Raw genomic sequence first — 19766 nt, 5'->3', positions numbered from 1 at the left:
AAAACACCCAGGCAGAGCGCGTGAGACCGATAATCACACAGCTGCATCTCAGTTTACTGCCGCTGTCGCCGGAGGGAAGGCCGTGGAAGTCGCACGGCGCCGTCGTACGGCCGGGCGCTGTCCTTTTTTTTTTTTAGCGCTCTCGCTGTCTCTGGTTAAAGAGGCCGACCTGTTTGAGAGAAATAGAGCCGCTCTTGCTAGCTGAGGGGCCACGGAGGGCTCAGCCTCTTGACCCGTTATTACCCGACGAGAGATGGCTTCGCTCCCCCGTTGCTTGGAAACACTCGGCGTTGCAGAGGAACACGTGTTTGTCTTTTCGCTGCCATTCCCTTTGGCTGAACACTTTTATTTTCTCACCATTTCAGAAACTATCTATGCGTCTCTCTGTCCTGCCATTCAGCCGCCCCCTCCCACTCTTTCATTTAGTATTGATCTCTTCTCAAGTGTCATGTAAGCATGGTGTTTCCAGGACAACAGAGGTCACCTGCAGAAATTACTCGTGGCACAGAAATCACTTGCACCCCAAATAGGGTGCATATTTCTGTTTTATACAACACAATACCCTGCAATGTCAAATCTAGTCTGAGTGCCTTCGAGTGGCAGTCGGCTTTGAGGACTCAGAAAGCCTGTGTTCATTAAACAGAGACAAGTCCAAGGTTTCATTCACCCTTAATTATTATTCTGATTCGAGATCAGACATGGCAATTTCAAAAGTATTTTTAGTTGTTATATCCTCAGAGATCCAGACTTGATCATGTTAGGAGTTACACCACTTCCCCTGAGTTAGGGAAGCTCTTTACTTGTTTACTAGTTGAAAACAAACATAAACCAACTGTGTGTGTATTCAGTTCATGAAATGCAAATGACCCCAGCACATCTGGTCTACTGTGGGTATCTAGCTATCCGGTTGTTGATGTGACGGCTGACCAGAAGCGATTAAATATTCTTAATATGTCCTCTCTCTCTCCCCGTAGTGTAAGTATGACTTCTGCTGGATCTGTCTGGAGGAGTGGAAAAAGCACAGCTCATCGACAGGAGGCTACTATCGCTGCACTCGCTACGAAGTCATCCAGCAGGTGGAGGAGCAGTCCAAGGAGATGACTGAAGAGGTAGAAACACACACACACACACACACACACACACACACACACACACACACACACACACACACACACACACACACACACACACACACACACACACACACACACACACACGAGAGAGAGTCGGGCACTTGTTTTCAGATCGCCCTGCGACAACGTGAAGAAGCCGAGCGGCTCGAGTTGATTAACGTCACATTCATGGAGTGTTTCTGCCAACTTCGGTCCCATTTCTTAAAACAGAATGTTGATAGTATTGGGAGAGCCCCCTTTTTCCTTTTGTTATGTCCACAAATACCGACAGGAAATATGCTTGAGGGCATCATTTTATAGTAGCTGTTTTATATTTTAGTTCTAAATGTTAAAAAAAGTACTCGGTCCTCTTCTCTGTGCTACTTTAGTGCATTAAGTTGTCGGTTTGCGTTAAGCTGGTCGATTAATGCATATTTTTGCAGGTCAGGGGGTGCGGATTGGCTCTCACAACGGGTTATTAATAAAACATGAACAAATTGATAGGCTTTGAGTTTGAACATATCAGAACTGGCATATGTTTGTTCTAATCCTATGATTATAAGTAAAAAGTGATTTGTTGAAAATACTAAATAGCATTTTATGTTTATTTATGTGTGTCTTGTTAAATGAATCTATATATAACGTGCAGATTTCTTCCCCCATTAATCTTCGCTGGCCTATTGAGTTATTTACGATTCTTTTATTTATTTATCCCAATCTAAATTTTCTATAACACTGCACATGGCTGCTTGTTCATCAATTAATACAAGCAGTCCAAAAATATCTGAACTCCCTTTTATTTAGAAAGTGCTTAAAAAAAATAAAATCTTGCTACAACAGCCTATGATGTAAAAAGCTGCATATTTCCAATACTAATATCTGTGTGAACCACCAGAGTACACACACATTACAAAAATAAAACATAAATCCTTCTGCAGTGCGCTCTAATTATGATTTTTTACGATGCAGCTAGCAGACCTTTCCTCACTCCTAGCTCTCTTCTACTCTTCCGTCTTTTAAGTCACTTTATTCCCCGACAGAACACATTTTCAGTTGAACTTCAGCAGCGAGAGCAACAAGCTGGCCGACTGCCGAGTGCTTGAATGTCTCTGCCCCACGTAGTGTGTGTGTGTGTGTGTGTGTGTGTTTGCAAAGCTCCGCCCTGAAACACAGATCAGAGGAGAATAACTAGCGCGGCAGACAGAAATGACAGCAAAACGCAGTAAACGCCCACGGAGCTGAAAGGAAACCAGCCTCATTACGGTCCGTCACCCCGGCACCCGGCTTGGCTTCTGTGCTGCTCCTCCTCCGCCGCCATAGTTACACACAGTCACTATGGAGAAGTACCCAATGCAACTCCACTTCAAACACTCTGAACTATCCCTTTTTTAATACCTCCACTCAAGTGAAAGGTGTGCAAACAAACGTGTGTGCTTATACACTCGTAACAGGAGAGCACCTGAGTCCAGGCAGTTGACACGAGTGAGATGGAAAACACACAAACACAATAAGTCTAGATTCGTGACCATTGAGCCACAAATCAAAGCCCGCCCACCTTCCCCAAAGCTAAAAAGAAGTTCATTCTCAGCCCCGTGGCACTACTCACTTACTTTGACTGCCCCTCAATTCACTCTGAGAGGTGGGGGGACAACACGCTCGTGGGTTTATTGACCGACTGGTGTCTCATCTCGCTTTTTGCAGGCGGAACAGAAGCACAAGAGCTTTCAGGAACTGGACCGTTTTATGCACTACTACACCCGCTTCAAGAACCACGAGCACAGCTACCAGGTAAGCAGGCCGGGCTTTGCCTTTCAATGAGGTCATGTCTGTTGTACTGGCATATGGCCTCATAGGTGGGCATACTCACTATTAAAGTATGGTGATTCTGTATTCAGTACATTTAATTAAATATTCCTCGCGACTGTGTCTCAATGATTGTTGTGGGAAAAATTATTGATAATTGTTATTTCCAATTTAGTCAGCTTCATAAAGTGGCATCCTCTTGATTGTTTGGGCGGGTCATTTATTTATTTTTTTTACTTTCTTCCTCACAACAGCTGGAGCAGCGTCTGTTAAAAACAGCCAAAGAGAAGATGGAGCAGCTCAGTCGAGCCCTGAGTGGAAGTGAGTGTGCAGTCTGCCGCATCGGCGTCAGTCTCTATAACATCCAGACACATCTTAATCTAGTCCTCCGATACCGAGCGTTTGGACTCAAAGGTGTTGTATTAATGTGTTAACAACACAACAATGGCGATGGTTATTATCCAGCGGGCACGTCGAACATCGCGAGAAAGCGGTGCTTTGTGAATATGCTTTAGCTTTAGTGTGCTTTAAACCCCCATTGAGACGAGCAATTACAACTTCTGTAGAATAGCCAAGATTCTGACTGCGGTGTTGTTTTTTTCATCAGCTGACAGAGAAATGGAAATGGTCATAACTCGTTGTTTACGAGTCTGGCTCAGTTGAACGTTTTGCGCAATTCATCTCGCACAATGCATTTGCAGACAGGTTTTTACACTCCCACTTGCAAAATTGCAAATCGACCGCGATTGTCTCGCTGTTGTGTATTCCGACGTGTTTCTTTTAATGTATTCAAAACGGCAGATCGTAACGTCGCGGCCCTCCCCTGCCATCTAGATCCTATTTAAAGGGAACATTTGCAACCGTTTATGTGGATATCCATTCAGTGCCGATTCTAAATGTTGTCCAATGAAGAACTAAATTCCCCTCTGTGTGCCGTATTGACCCGAGAAATCTGGTCTCTCCCTTCTCTCGGAGCTGTGGCGGACGTGCCTACATGTACCAGGATGCATTGCGCACGAGCAACACGCATCGCCGCGTTACGCAATCCAAGTTTAATTCCCATGTTAGCCAAGTCTATGAATTGTCCCTTTTTAATATAGAAGAACAGTATCTGCAATACCTCGATGTGTCTCCAAAAGTAAAGCAGAAACTCTCTGTCCTCTGCTTCTCTTCTCCAGGGGAAGGCGGCCCACCTGACACCACGTTCATTGAAGACGCGGTCCTCGAACTACTGAAGACTCGCCGCATCCTGAAGTGCTCTTATCCTTATGGCTTCTTTCTGGAGCCCAAAAGCACAAAGAAAGAGATCTACGAGCTCATGCAGGTTTCAGTCCCGCTTATGCAAGAAGAAGACAAACGTTCACAGCAGCCGGTTTTTATATGGGCCATTAGAGATTCGAGGACTAAAGCTTCCTACCACATGATCTTCACAATCCGCCCCAGTTACACCTGCCCATCTCAGCTTTTAGTTAAAGAGCTGGCATTATATAATTTATGATTGCTTGTAAGGACGAGGAAAGTACTTACCTGCCGTCTTTAATACGGTGGCCTTTTTAAATACTGTAAAATGAATGAGCAAGGCACACAGACCTATAGTCCTGTCTCTTAAAAGCGTGCAAAAAGAATACATTTTTAAAGATACATACACGGTAAAGTCCCTTTCTCCGTATGAGGACAGATTGGGAAGATAAACTCGAATTCACGCCCTACCAAAATCATCCATTCAGCTCTCTTTCTGCCCTCAGACGGACTTGGAGATGGTGACTGAGGACCTGGCACAAAAGGTTAACCGGCCGTATCTCAGGACGCCGCGCCACAAAATCATCCGCGCAGCATGTCTTGTTCAGCAGAAGCGGCAGGAGTTCCTTGCCTCGGTAGCCAGGGGAGTGGCCCCCAATGACTCCCCTGAAGCCCCCAGGCGCAGGTAACACCCAGCTCAATAAAAGTGTCTCGTCTTCACAATGAAAAACAGCGCTTTAATGCAACATAACGGCAGTTTCAAATAATCAAAAGTGACTAATTGGCTATACAAATGCAGCAGTTAATCAGGATGTTGTAGTGACTGAATCGTTCCTTCTGTCTCATTTGCAGTTTCGCTGGCGGAACGTGGGACTGGGAGTATTTAGGCTTTGCATCACCTGAGGTAACAGAACCTTCATTCCTTTTGAACTAAATGTGCGTGTGGGACTTTTGACACGCCGATCCTTTTGCGTGATTCTCCCATTTTGTTATCTTATTTTTTTTCCGATTTAACACGCGTGAAAAAGAAAATTTGTCTTGCCCCCTTAGGATGAAATGCAACAATTTTTAGGTCCTAATCATTCACGATGATGCTAGAAATTGAAATCAAGCCTCGGCGGTACAATAAACATCAAATCAGTTTAAAACCAATGAAGACTTTATCCATCGAGATCTATAATGCCGCCACAGCAAGCAGCCAAATAAACGGATTAATCCCGACAGAAGATGAATTTACATTATATGTGAAGCTATAATCGGCAATCACAGCCTGAAAGTGGTTAATCAGTGTGCGTGAGGCCGATACCTTGATTTGTGCTCCACTTGAGGCACTTCTGTTAATATCACACTTAATCAGGTTTAATTCACTCCAAGCAATCTGGATAACAATGTAATAAAATGACGCAGCCCGACATTATACCTTTTTTTTAAATTTTTTATAGTCAGTCTACATCTAAACCTTTTTTAATGCTTGACTTTGGATGTGAAAGCGCAGCGACAACACGGCGACCCAAAGATCAGCGTGTTGTTCGCCACACTGCGGCGAGCCAGATGGTCGAGTGTTCCCCTGTGCGCCCGCTGGGAATGATTGAACGAGTCGCACTCTGGCGAACACCTAAGCAGGTTGCTCCCGATCATTGCGTATTAGTAACAGGCGTCTGTGGTTAACTTTTACGCTCATAAAACCGTCAACCACATAATGGTTTTGATTATTGACCTGCGTGCTCTCTCGGTGGCGGCGGCGCACGAGACGGTACGCCGGAGATCTCCCCGAAGCTTCTGTTATCGTTTCGTTTTCCAGACTGCGGCAGTTTTTGGTTTCTTTTTTTTTTTTAAACACCCGGAGCTTCTCATCCGGAACATTTTAGCTCCGATAAACGGCTCTCCGTAGGCTCCTGAAAGCACCGCACAAATATGCAAATCTCACACCAAACCTAAGCCTCTCGTGTTAATGTGCACACCTTTTTTTTAGCGCGCATCTCCTCATTGACGGGGAAACTAAATGACGAGATCAGTCTCACGAATGCGTTTTTGAAACGCAGAGGCAACGCTTTGTAAAGCTTTTGTTTACTCGAGTTAAATGGTCACTTGCAGGTATTTTGTTATCCAAACCCTGACCCAGAGTTGAGCTGTTTTTACAGACTAAAAGCATAAAAAAAAAAAAAAAAAACAAGACTCTCTCAGATGCCAAGGATGTCTGAAAGAAATAGTTATTTAAATTATTTAGCAGTCTGCTCATAAAATGTTCCATTATCTTGACAAGGTACCCTGATCCCGGTAGATCCAGATTATAAGACCTCGCGACACGGCCTCACAGGTCACCTGCTCTCGGGCAGAAATGTGGACGCTTATTTTTTACTACACTGAAGTAACTATGAATACCATTTGTTTAATATGGAACCAGTCTATTTGTTTACTGCACAAGAAAAGATGACCGACGCGAGGCGCACACTACAAAGATGTGACTTATCGTCAAAAGAATAAATTAGATATAAATCCCATCTCACTTCTAAAGAAGGACAAAGGAACAGGATCTAAATTACAAACAAATCGGTGTGAAGAAATTATTTTTGGGCACTTCACGGTAAATGTTGCCACCAGACGCTGAACGCCACTTAAAAAAAGAAAAGGTTCTTTATTGTTGTCCCTTAATTAAGAGCTTGTGTCTCTCAGCTGCAGTAGTTAATGGGAACTCCCCAGTAATAATCAAGGGCTGGCGACTCTGCCTCTCAGGCACAGCTACAGATGGGCCGCTGCAGGCTTCTTACAGCCCTCACTTCATACTGGGCTATTTTTAGAGCGGCGGAAACATGAAGGACAATGTTTGGGTGATTTATATGAATGTGACTCAGTGACTTGAAGTGAATATAAAGAATGCAGTTGATTGATTACCGATATGCAGATGAGCAAAGTCAGCGTATGTAACCTTTTCATGCTGGTCGACGACCAAAGAATACAAATCCCGTGTTGGCAGCGGAGTTTACAGTCGGTGTGTAATTGACCAGCACAAGTACCATCTGGTTGAAGCAGAATCCCCAAACTATAAGGCACACTTTGTAGAAATATTATTGGAAGGGAAACCAAGTTAAAACAGTGCATACACTATTATTTTCAGTTTAAAAATGATATACATGTAATATGTGCTCAAATTAGATGTAAAACTTTGTTTTATTGGACATCTTTTATGCCTTACAGCATTCATCTTCTGACGCATCATTGGATCGCAGTCTCTCGTCAACATAGCAAAAATTTTTTAAGTGAACCATCACACGCACATAGACGTCCTATGATTAGAAATACATGCATATATGCACACACACTTATTACACTAGTACTAATATAATTTAGACCCGTGTGAAACACAGCGGGTGTAAAACTGATTTAAACTCCCGGGTGATAACGCGCTAGAAATATCAGTTTTGTTGTGAACGGTGAAAGATTATTCTACAGAATAAATAACTGAAGCTGGATAAAATAAGTGTAATTTTGAATGAATTCTGAGCCAGTAAATTAATATTTATTGCTTTTTATTTGCATCACTCCTGGTTGCTTCTGATATTAGTTGGACACACACACACACACACGGACACACACACACACAGTCTTCAACCATCTGAACGTCGGTGCTCGCGTTGCTGAATTTCCAATACTCCCTTCTAGTGAGCGAGCGTGTCCTCCGCTAATGATGGAAGGATTCAAGATGAAAGGGTTTGAATGATGTCAGACCACATTTGAAGAAGACCGCATCACTGCTTGTTACAGTTTACAAAGTCACCCTTTTAAATGTTTTATAACTAAGAAAAAAAATTAAATCCAAGGTAGGAAGCAAAGAAAAATGTGCAACTGTAACCCCCAGATGAGCAATACATGGAAACATGTTTCTGTTGATGACGAGTCCAAAAACATTGTGTGTTGTCGTTCTTAAGGAGTACGCAGAGTTCCAGTACAGACGGAGACACAGGCAGCGGAGGCGGGGAGACATGTCCAGTCTCCGTAGCAACACACCCGACCCCGACGACTCCAGCGACAGCATTTTAGGTACTTTTCGTTCTCAGTGGTGGACTCTGTTCTCATATGGCCACCTTCCTGTTGTGGGCTAATTTGTAAAAAAATACAAAATGTAATTCAGTGTATAGTGCGATTGACAGGTTTTCTAATCTATGATTAAATAATGTGTGCACCAAATTAAACAACATTGATCCAGTAATCCAGTAAAATATGTTGTGTCAGAGCAAATGATTGATTTCAGATGAAGATACTAAATTAGTGAATGTCCTGGGGAAATGCTGAGGGCACCGGTTTCTTCCGATAATTTTTGCAGCACGATGATTTTCCTGAAAAGTGGAAATAAGCAATGGGTTAATAAATTAGCCATCTAGGTGCAGCTGTAAAGATTCAGTTGACTGACTGGGTGTTTTTGTCCCGTTTTTCTTTTCCTCCAAAGACGGCCAGGATGTTGGAGGTGGACGACGGCGTCATCTGATGGTGAGTGCACAGTTGAGCTCGAAGCTTTCAGACGACGTCGAGGCTGTACGCCATCAATCGAGCTGGATTGATTTCTGAAGGTCTACTTTTTTCTCACTGTGGCATGAAGATGATGAGATCCGGGTTTTAAAGGCAATCCTAACAAAACAATGTGAAAAGTCTAATGCACTTTAAAATAAACAGATTAAATCAATGTACAAAAGAAGTAAAACTCACCAAGGCTTAGGACGTGAAGACCTCCACTGTTGGGCAACATGTTTTATTTTAATCACAATGATGTTAGTGCACATAATCTGCAGGTGGAAATAATCCCCTCAAATACATAATTTACTCTGGTTTGAGTTAACGTTTGGTAAAATCTATACTTCCCAGCTGGACATGCATTTATTTAGCGAAAGGATTTGTTTTGTACTGGTTGGGGAAGTCTGAACTGTCTGTGTTGGACAACAACACAAATGCACAATATCACCAACCCTATATTTTACCAGTGTGGAGTTTAAAACACACACAGCAGCTTTAAAGATAAAAAAAGAAAAGAAATACCACTGCCTGGTATTACTGTCTTGTCTGTAGATTGTGCTCCGCAGGTTCCCGTCTGCAGGTCTGACCTGCTGCTGCTTTTACTTCCTTGTCAAGAGTCGGTGCCGGTTGGACGCTGCTGGTGCTTTGGAAGTGGAGGACACTGGTTTGGCCTGCATCACTCACACTGTCTCCTGGATCTTCTTGCAGGGCCTCGGTTCTTTGGACGATGACGACCCGAACATCCTGCTGGCCATTCAGCTGTCGCTCCAGGACTCGGCGATGGCGGAGATCTGGTCCAACCACGACGTCCTCGCCAACGAGGCCTCGCTCGGCGCCATCGGCAACTCGCTGCCTTCTAGGCTCGAGCAGAGTGCTCCGGGGGTAGAGGGCCTCTCCAGAGCTTCTCTAAGCAGCTCAGAACTGCTGGAGCTGGGGGATAACTTGGCTAGACTCGGCAACATCAACATCAGCAGCCAGTACGCCGCTGGCGTCTCCGCCTCAGTGCAGCACTGCAACAGTCACCACCGGGCCTACGGGGCTTCGGCGCCGATACCAGTGGCTCCAGGAGGCAGCGACTCATCGACGGGCCTCTTCTCATCTTCCAGCGACACGTTGGACTCGACCACGTGCGGCAGCCACGACCCGTCCACGTCCTCCGCTATGGCGGCGAACGACAATTTGCTGGGCAACATCATGGCGTGGTTCCACGACATGAATCCTCAAGGTATCACCCTGGTCCCCTCGACCTCCTCCGACACCGAATCGAACCTCGGCGCGCTCCACGCAGGCGGAGGAGGGTGCCTTGAGGATGACGGGAAAGGCGGGGGCGTCCTGCCCGAGAGCAGCAAACCCCAGGAGGCGGAGGCAGAAGCGGGTTTCTCCTCTCGGAGACTGAGCGACGTGGCGGAGAAGGAGGGTGCCGTCGCCCAGAGGCCGACGCAGTTGGATCTCGTGGGGCCGGACGCCGAGCCGCTGCCCTACGTGGCCGCCCTCGACCCGAGCGGAGACCACGCCGAACGGGGGTGCTCAAAGGTTCGCCGCGTCGACACTCCGCAGTTCGACTCTGGGTCCGACACGCTGCCCAGCAGCAGCTCCTCTGAGTGGGAGGACCAGGTGCACTTGGTATGAACTGATTGGCTGAGACGGGAGGGAGAGGCCCCAAAAAAAAAAAAAAAAACACTATAGATTGCAAATTAAACCCGAGTTGAGAAAATATTCAGGTGGAATGTATACAGAATGAAGAATGTGTCTGTTCGCACTTGGTAGGAAAGAGGGGGAAGAAGTATTAGGCCTCAGCATTGAAGTCAGATTGGTTTCCTGTCAGCCCCCCACAACAATCAGCCCTCCTGGAAAACAAGCGCTTACATCTGATAACATCTTTCTAGGATATATTTCCTAAAAATGAGTCTGCTGGTAGAAATATGCACATTTGCTGTTGAGCTTTTTTCTGAAATCAGTTTAATAGGAGAGAAGATACTTATGCGTAGTGCAAGTATTATTATTTGTTTCCACTGGAGTAAAACGCCTACTGTATGTGTCTTGAGGGTTTTTCACCTGTACACACCTGCCTACTTCATGGGTGCCAAACACTGACAAGCAAAGCACAGTTTGCAGTCACCAAGTGGATTCTTCAAAGTAAAATTGTGCCTGTTTATTACAATCTCCACCGCTCCGCTGAACGTCTCGAGCCATATTTCTATTTGGACATCGCGATGGCTGTGTGATGTTTTTCCAGATCTCACTATATTAAAGCTATATAGTGCGCTGTGTAAATCTGTAGTTTAAGACCATAACAATTTAGATTCATCAGTCAGTGGCCTCCTTTTTATAAAAAATAAATGGAAAAAAAAACATTTAAAAATTGACCAGACCAACGGTATTCATCCCAAAGCCTCGGTCCAAACACTTTCAATGGGAAAGCAACCGCTGACTGGGCCACTGGGCGTGGTGGGCCACTGGGCCACGGGGCGTGGTGGGCCACTGGGCCACTGGGCGTGGTGGGCCACTGGGCCACGGGGCGTGGTGGGCCACTGGGCCACTGGGCGTGGTGGGCCACTGGGCCACGGGGCGTGGTGGGCCACTGGGCCACTGGGCGTGGTGGGCCACTGGGCCACGGGGCGTGGTGGGCCACTGGGCCACTGGGCGTGGTGGGCCACTGGGCCACTGGGCGTGGTTCAGTTCAGTTCGTTGTGAATCACATTGTCGCTGGTTTCCGTCCTGCAGCCGAGCGTGACCGACTAAGTAGACAGTGAGTCGCCTTGTTTATATAAGGCAGGAGGAGATAACCAGGCCTTCTCATTCAGACGCTGGTGAGTTCATTAATCACGCCCACGTTAGTGTAAATGATGTCATTCTCACTGGAGCTCCACATATGTACCGGGCTGCAGGGTAACGCATGGGGAAGTCATGAATATGTATTGCATCTCAAACACATGGGGGGGGAGGTTCTCTACGCAACTAGAGATACAGTCAGTGCCTTTTATGTCATTTTCTTTTGCTAATTTACACAGTATTACAGTGTAAACACCACTTTTTACCTTAAAGTTATCTCACATACAGTTTAGTGTGCAAACCTGAGATCTTGATTTGATTTTTTTTTTTTCCCTCATCAGAATATTTGTAGCATGAGGCTTTTCTGTTAGTTCCAGTAATATTTTCTTAATGGATGACACAGATTTTATATTATTGGGTCAAACGGTTAATACCTTCAAATCAAGAAATGAATGCTCTTTTTTTTTTTGGGTGCAGAAACTACGACCACTGTATGACTTTGGAGTGAATTGAGCTGCTGTATGTATCTTACCTAAACACACTAAATCGGAGAGTAGTTGCAATATAAAAGTAGGTTTTTATTCGCAATCAGTTTAATCCATTAAAGAAAATGGATTGTGAATAACCAATATGACACATTGATCAGTGCTTTTTACCTTTTGAGACTTATGTCTGAAAGGAAATGACCTTTTATCTCGTATAGAGCCACATTACATCTGAAGAGAGTCGTGATGAAGTTGCCATCTGGTTAGTGGAGCTAACTTTGAATGGACTTGGGTAATGGAAGTGGGTTTGCCCCTTTTTGTGAAGCAGGATGCTGAGTTTAAATGGAATTTGCACTTCCTTTGTGTTTCACGTCTAATGTTCAGGTGATTTATTATCATTATTTTTTTTAAATGGCATAGAACATTTTGTAACTCGATGAGATTTTCTATTGTAAAGCAACTAATCCTTGAAATGCTATTTGCACTTTCATAGTCTATACTTGATACATTCCCTCTTTATATGAAACCTGTTTGATGTGTGATGCCAATAAACTATGGTGAGTTTTAATGTGTGTGTTCTTTTTAAAAATGCGTCATTTTGGAGAGAAATAAATCCATTAAAAACAAGTTTAATGTGAGTGTACGATCCTTTAATGGAGTTGGTATCAAAAGCATCTTTAAGCCCACACAGTTTGATCTTCTCAACAGCAAGACCGTTAAAACAGATTACAGGATGGCTGAACTACTTTGGCTTATAATATTATTGTATATTACAGTACTGAGTCGTATAACATCCCATACACACCTATGTACATGTCACAGTGTTAGCGGCAGAGGCCAATGAGCTGCAGCAGGAGGAGGAACAGGGTGACGATGTCCAAATAGAGGTTGAGAGCAGCGAACACGTACTCCTCGGGAGAGACTTCGTACTTCCTGTGTTTCCCACCCAGGATACGCTGCGTATCAAACACCAAGTACTGCGGAGAGAGAGAGAGAGATGAGAGGCTTCAGCTCGACGTCTGAAGGCAGCCGCGGCGTTTTGTGTGATGGAAGAGACGGCGAGCCGGTCGGGTACGGAGCATCGGTCTGAAGAGGAGAACGCGGGCAGCATTTCCCATGTCGAGAGAGCGCAGATAAAAACAGGCCGCGCAGGTGGCGACTGGCCGCCGACAGCTCTGCTCAGCCCCGTGTGCAGCAGCAGTTTGTTCCACCGGCTGACGGGATGGGTCACAACATTTGCCGTTAATGCCAAAGGCACGCAGAGAGGTGGCTGTGAGAATGAAGCCTGCCGCTGTTAAGCGGTGCGATAATTGAAATGAAAGGGCACGAGGACATCAGAGTCTCTCTCTTTGCACTAACTATGACAGACACCGGAGGCCGGCTGGCATCGAGGCTTACAACACACACACACACACACACACACACACACACACACACACACACACACACACACACACACACACACACACACACACACACACACACACACACACACACACACACACACACACACACACACACACACACACACACACACACACACACACACACACACACACACACACACACACACACACACACACACACACACACACACACACACACACACACACACACACACACACACACACACACACACACACACACACACACACACACACACACACACACACACACACACACACACACGACATTAAGTCCTCGATGATGGTTTATTTCATTATGAAAATGACATTTTTCAGTCTGCTTTCAATTCAAACCTGTGTTGCATAAAGCCGTGTTCCGTCATAATAGTTTGAATGTACTTACTAAGGAAAACAGCAAGGTTCCCAGGCAGGCGTATAAGATGTAAAGGTACTGTGGGTAGAATCAAGAGACACACAATCAGTAACGATCTTTTACAAATGGGGGGTAATATGTATTGAAAAACAACACCTTTATGTGACCATTTAACATGAATTGTTTGTCATTAGTGATATAGTGTGCTTGCTACAGACACAATGAGCGTGAGCATACTTTAATCCCTTTTTTTTCTCCTCCACTCTACTCGTAAAGGTTTGATAATGGGCGCACACAATGCGCTTGAAGAAAGCAGTGTTTTTTTTTTCCTGTTCCAGTTCATTTGTTGTCGTGTAAAAAAAGAAATAAAAAAAGATAGCAGTTTGAAATCAACGTGATGCTTATTTCTGTAAATCCGTTTTTTAGATCTACCTGCGATCGGAGGATCCCACAAAGCAATGCAAAAGACAAGAGGGTCCAGGCAAACACCCACATGCTGCCATTCAATCCGGTGAAGTCCCACTGGAGCCAGGAAAGGAGGGGGGGGGTTGGGGGGAGGGGGGAGAAGACACTGAATGTGACGAGCCTCTCAAACAGAAAAACAGTAGACAGGACATCTCTCATTTAAAAGTCATCTTTTGCCACACAAGCCGGGAGGCTCAAGGGCGCCGGTGCTGCGAGGAGCCACAGATTGCTCAATGATGAAGACGTATTGCAAGTTCAACACACGAGAGAATCTTGAACGATTCTGCATGTAATGATGCCGGATAATTAATCAACATGCTGCGGCGAGAGAGGGGGGGAAGGGGAGGTGGCCTTTTGGCCCGTGTGCCCTTTTCAGATATAGACAGAAAGAAAGATGGCAGTTACAAGAGGGGAATGACTAACGCTGATCACCTGAGGAGCTGCGGGGGCTACACGTGCAAGGCGGTCTTCTGCGTGCCCTTTACGCCACAGTGACGCGCACACAAAGCTCTGGAACCCAGTTAACCGCAGAGCGAGAGGGGCTGGAAACGGCAAGATGAATGTGAAGTCATGAAGAAAATAAACCAAGTGAAGTGCAAGTGTTTGCAGAAGTGAACGCACGCAGGCGAATGACCTCTTTTATGGGGTGAGGGCGCGGCCACGCACTATTTATATCGCCGTTTTCCCCTCTACATGCAGGCTATTTAGACCTGATGCATATGCCTTCTTTCCAGATTACTAATGAGCACGGAGCATTTAAGAACACATTTGTTCTCCGTATAATCATTAGACACCTGCTTGCTACTTTTAGCCCATCTAAGCAGTATAAATAAATGTCTGCAGCTCCTTCAGACGCAATAAGTAGTAAAATGTGTGAAATGCCAAACTACATTTAGAGGCAATCAAGGGGGACTCTAAATGCAATTTCTATTTGGCTTACATCTAGTCCCCGTATATAATGTGTTGCCCGTGTGATAACATTTGTCCACGAATGAGCCATTTCCCCATGTCAGGGTCCACTTTGAATGATCAAGAGTTGTTCATGTATTACTTTTTTAGACGAGGTTAAATGGTGGAAGCTCAGGGTTGCCAGTGTATTAAAAAGAAAATGAAAACGTAGTGCATCTGGCTGGAGGAGCGTCGTGTCCACCGGTGTTGGCCCTGAAAAGGACCCTCTGAAAGATTAATTTCTGAGCGCGTAAGCTTTGATGTACACTTCATGGATAAAGGTGGGATTTAGCAAATAACAAAAAGGCTCCGGGCCATTTTCTGAACTCAAGGTCCGCGGTAGGAGCCTCAGCCGGCATGACAACAGCCCAGAGGTTTAGCCCCGTCCCACACTGATCTCAGCAGAGAGCTTTTTGAACCGTTCACTGCGTACGGCGAACCCTGCACGAGGGAACCGCTCAGTTTAACACCTTCCCTTTGACTGCGCGGGGGAAGGGGGGGGGAGGAGGAAACACAGCGCAGTAAATGGACAATGAAATGTCACTTTGGGAACGCGGCCGCAAACTGAGCTCCAGAGCGCGTGACGGATCTCACTTTGGTCTGCATGGCGAACAGAGTCAAGGCGAAGGACACCAGCGCCGTCGCCCCCACAGCCCACAGAACGGCTTCTGCATTAAAGTACCTGCGGACAGAAAAGATCAAACAGATGTGCAGTGGGAAGGCACACCGAAGAGAAAGGGGAAACATTACTTCCTTATGGGAAATGTGCTCTTTTGATCATTTCATAGTCTGTACCATATGTCTGAAGTGGAGTGATGAGTGAGGACCCCCTCTGGACAAGCATGGCATAATGTATTGCCTAGTAATATCAGTTATAGCTTCCGCTATGGCAATGTCCCATAAATATGGTAATGTTAATATATTATTGATAGTCAGGCAGTTTAATGTGAGAGTGACGCGCTGCTAAAAGTCTGTCAGATTGAAAAGGTGACGCGTGTTTACACCCACAACCTATTTGTGATCCCATTTATCTTCTGGAAAATATGATTCCATGTGCTTATTAATTTGTTTAAAACCAGTAATTGTCTCATCAGGGTTGGCTGGCTTCATTGCTGGACTTCCAACACGCCGTCAGATATGGATCAAATGGGGGTTATTGTTGTGTGAATGAGTCCGCATCAGGTGGGGGAAACAAATACTCACACCGTGGCAGCTCCGAGCATCAGGCCCTCTGCGAGAGTCTGAGACACCGAGAGAGAGAGAGAGAGAGAGGGATGGAGAGACATACACAAGTAAATACATCACCAACAAAACCCTGTGAAATAGAGCAGGTGTGGTGGGGGTTTAATTTGATGCCTGGCTTCCACTCACAAACAGGCTCAGGGCGATGAAATTGAGGGGGACTTGACGACGAAGGTTGCCACAGCAGGACAAGGCCACGATGAGCACAATCACCATCGCCCTATTTCACAGAGAATATAGAGTGTATCGTAAACAGCAAATAAAAAGGCTATAAACAAGGGGGGGGGGAAAGGCACTATGTTCAATACGTGAATTCACTGAGTGCATTATTTATGCGGCGTATAGCTGGCAGTTTTCCTGGATTGGGATTCAGACTGGGGTGACAGTTTGTGATTTACCTTCCTCTGGATTTGCACGAGCGACGTTTTCATTTAGGTGACCCACCGACAGGTGATTTGCAGTTGGTCAAACTGGTTACAGCCAGAAAGTGTGTGCAGCGTTCTAGAGTCTAGACAATCCGACTGGATGTCTTTTGATGGCTTACATTGTGGTGTAGGAGAACCAGGAGTTGGCCCACGTCCATCTCCGGAGAGCGTCACTGTTATTGCATGAGAGGGAGAGAGAGAGGGAGAGAGAGGGGGAGAGAGGGGGGTGTTTAACAGCAGCGCCATTTATTTGATAGAGGCACAGGAATGATTTTATTAAATATTAACAGAGGACAGAGTATTGTGCACATGGGAGCAGAATACAATTTATGAAAAGAAACTACCGAGGCAGCGTTCTACCACATCTATTATACAAAACGTATAAACCTTTCAAAGTACTGCAAGCAAAAAATATGATGTGGCAGAGATGCCCTTTTATTCTCCCCCCTCCCGTCTCACCTTACATATTTAGAATGATTCAAGCCGTGTGTCGGCTCGCATGCTCAAACCTTTTCTTTTTTTTTGGGGGGGGGGGGGGGGGGGGGGGGGGGGTTGTTGCAGGGGACGACTACGGCGCTCGTGATGTCGCCTGCTGTCACACGAGAGCCGACGACGCTAAATGCGGATTGATGGACGGGCGGGTGTGCGTGACATGGATTTGTCTCTTTCTGGAAGGAACTCCCTTGTGTGAAAGTGTCTCACCAGTAAAGAAAAGCGCAGATGATTCCGACAGTCGCCAGCAGCTGAATCATCAAGGTCAGGTAGACTTTCCGTATGAAACCTGTTCACAGAGAAAGACGACCACGTAGTGAGACGAGACGGATGAAATACATATATAATAATGTGCCAGTGCAACGCAGACAGGCAGGTAGAGCCGTTTATGTTGCACAGCATCGGCAAATTAAACAATGTTCTATTTCAAGAAAACACTGCAAGGCCAATGAGGGCGTCCATCTAGTTTATCCTTATCAAACACACATCGGGATTCTCTGGGTTTCTCCTTCTTCTAGCCCTCACCTCTCCGTACGGCCGCGTCCCTGAAGGTGCCGTCTTTTAACCTGTGCTGGTAGTCGGGGGGAGCGTGACCAAACGGCTGGCCTCCTCCCGCCGCCTCCATGTCATCGGGATGGACCACGTTATCATAGGTGCCAGGAGGGGAGACCACGGCCACGTTGCCCATCCCCACCTGATTCATTCAAACCAACAACAACACAGGTAGCACAAGGACATGGAAAACATAAAACGACGTGAATGTGAAAATCAATCATCCAAAATGAGGATTTAATGTACTGTTTTTTTTAACGACACTACCATGATCAGGAGAAAGCTGGAAGTGTATGATTAAGACTCATGCTGGACTAATAGGTGGACATTAATTCAACAATTAGTGTGATTTTCACATAGTTCTCCCCACGTCGTCCGGGTTAGGGGTTAAATCCCTAAACGTTATAATAATGTGACCAACCTGATAGCTCATCCCTGTGTAAGAACTCTGTCCGTAGTCCTGAGTGTTGTACGGAGGGGGAGGAGGTCCATAACCGCCACTGCTGCTGCCATTAGTCTGGTCCATTGCACCAACAGTGTTCATCGACTGGGGCACAACAGTGACGGAGAAGAAGACAGACAGGTGGGCTAAGGTGGCGGCGGAGAGACGCTCCGACAGCGTCAACGCTTCCATCAGTGAAGTTAAATTGGCAATGTCAGAGTGGAACAAATAAATGGGTGATTACGAAGCGATGCGTCACACAAACACAAGAGCGATCCGTGACTAACGTCCATAATTATGGCCTTAAGCGTCCGTTTAATAGAGATGTATGCATATTTAATGGCCAAATAGGTTGCGTTTAATTGCTCCGCAGATGTCACCAAGAACAGACGGTAATCTCACCAGTCTATTTTCATAGATGGCTTGTGAAGACATGAGTGACAGATGAAGTTCCTGGTTTCGCATTAGCCTTTAAAAAAGACACAGCGCTCTAATTAGCGACACAATGACCAATGTAAACTTCCGTAAAGCCCGGACTGCACTGCCTGTAGACAGGAAACTGCTCCAGGGTCCACACAACACTTTGAAAGAAGTGTCAGCAATGCATTTAAATGGTTTAATTGGTAATCAGTAACAATAGCCACTTCCTGTCATTGGTAAATGGCCTTTGAACTCGTGGCAGCGATAAATCAACTGGCACCTAAAACCACATCCGGACTAATTCAGCTTCCTGAACTCAACTGCTCAAAGTAACACCTGTGATGGACATGCATTTAGACTTATTTTCAAATATTTGTATGTCACAATGACAATAGGGCGACTTCCACCTTCGTGAATGACGACAATTAGTGTTAAAGCGCTTTGAGTGGTCAGAAGTACAGTCCATTTACTAGAAAGTGGACTTATGTTTCGGTTCGCTTATTTGAGCCCAAAAAGGCTTTTTACAACCAGAGATATGATGAATGAAGCATTCAAAAGTACCCGTTATGTTTTACAAGTCTTCGACAAGTGAGCCGACTTCATCAGGAATCAATTAATTACAACTCTAATCCATTTTAATGTGCCTTACCTCTGCTGCGGCAGCCAGGAATCTGCTCTGCAGCTCTTCCTGTATAGTGTTGGTTCGCCTTCGGGGCAAAGTCCTACCTGCTATCAGTCGGTTCCCACAGAGACAGGACTTTAGCTTCAGGGGGAAAGGATGCATCCCTCATAAGGCCCAATGGGATATTCAGAAATGTCATTAAACAGACAGGGCTGGTTACTTTGTCAGAGCAAATCATATCTTCACCTTTTTTTTTTTCTTTCAGCGACACTGATCCTGAATTAATTAAGGAGACTTTTAATAACAATAATTGGTTTTATACATCTGGTTCCTGTAACCTTCCCGTCTCATCTCGGCTACACATTGATAACAACCTGTCCGTCAAGCGGGCGGAGACACGAGGGAATGACGCACGCCATCAATCCAACCTACACAAAGGGATTATGGATATTGTGTCACGGC

The 19766-nt window shown here is 45.5% G+C and overlaps 2 protein-coding genes across 4 annotated transcripts in view; one reads left to right on the top strand and one right to left on the bottom strand.

The window, feature by feature from the left end:
• LOC117745072 (ankyrin repeat and IBR domain-containing protein 1-like) overlaps nt 1-12485 on the top strand; it is a 28049-nt gene extending 15564 nt beyond the window's left edge. For all 3 annotated transcript variants that reach the window (XM_034553109.1, XM_034553108.1, XM_034553111.1), the window contains exons 12-20: nt 975-1109; nt 2814-2900; nt 3170-3236; nt 4094-4239; nt 4661-4839; nt 5007-5058; nt 8081-8192; nt 8599-8639; nt 9369-12485. In XM_034553109.1, coding sequence (XP_034409000.1) covers nt 975-1109; nt 2814-2900; nt 3170-3236; nt 4094-4239; nt 4661-4839; nt 5007-5058; nt 8081-8192; nt 8599-8639; nt 9369-10289 — 1740 coding nt within the window. In that variant the 3' untranslated portion in view covers nt 10290-12485. The remainder of the gene's footprint in view (nt 1-974; nt 1110-2813; nt 2901-3169; nt 3237-4093; nt 4240-4660; nt 4840-5006; nt 5059-8080; nt 8193-8598; nt 8640-9368) is intronic.
• Nucleotides 12486-12741: 256 nt separating this feature from the next.
• Nucleotides 12742-18346, bottom strand: zgc:110410 (uncharacterized protein LOC553618 homolog). Its single transcript, XM_034553107.1, has 10 exons — nt 18241-18346; nt 17794-17970; nt 17479-17557; nt 16896-16949; nt 16481-16571; nt 16313-16350; nt 15704-15791; nt 14129-14218; nt 13727-13774; nt 12742-12894 (listed from the first exon to the last, which is right to left on the bottom strand). The coding sequence occupies exons 1-10, from the start codon at nt 18344-18346 to the stop codon at nt 12742-12744; spliced, it is 924 nt and encodes a 307-aa protein (XP_034408998.1).
• Nucleotides 18347-19766: the final 1420 nt, after the last annotated feature.

Source organism: Cyclopterus lumpus, chromosome 16 (assembly GCF_009769545.1).
Source record: "Cyclopterus lumpus isolate fCycLum1 chromosome 16, fCycLum1.pri, whole genome shotgun sequence".
Classification (NCBI taxonomy): domain Eukaryota; kingdom Metazoa; phylum Chordata; class Actinopteri; order Perciformes; family Cyclopteridae; genus Cyclopterus; species Cyclopterus lumpus.
Note: the sequence above shows the minus strand (reverse complement) of the source record. Positions and strands in the feature narration are given on the sequence as shown.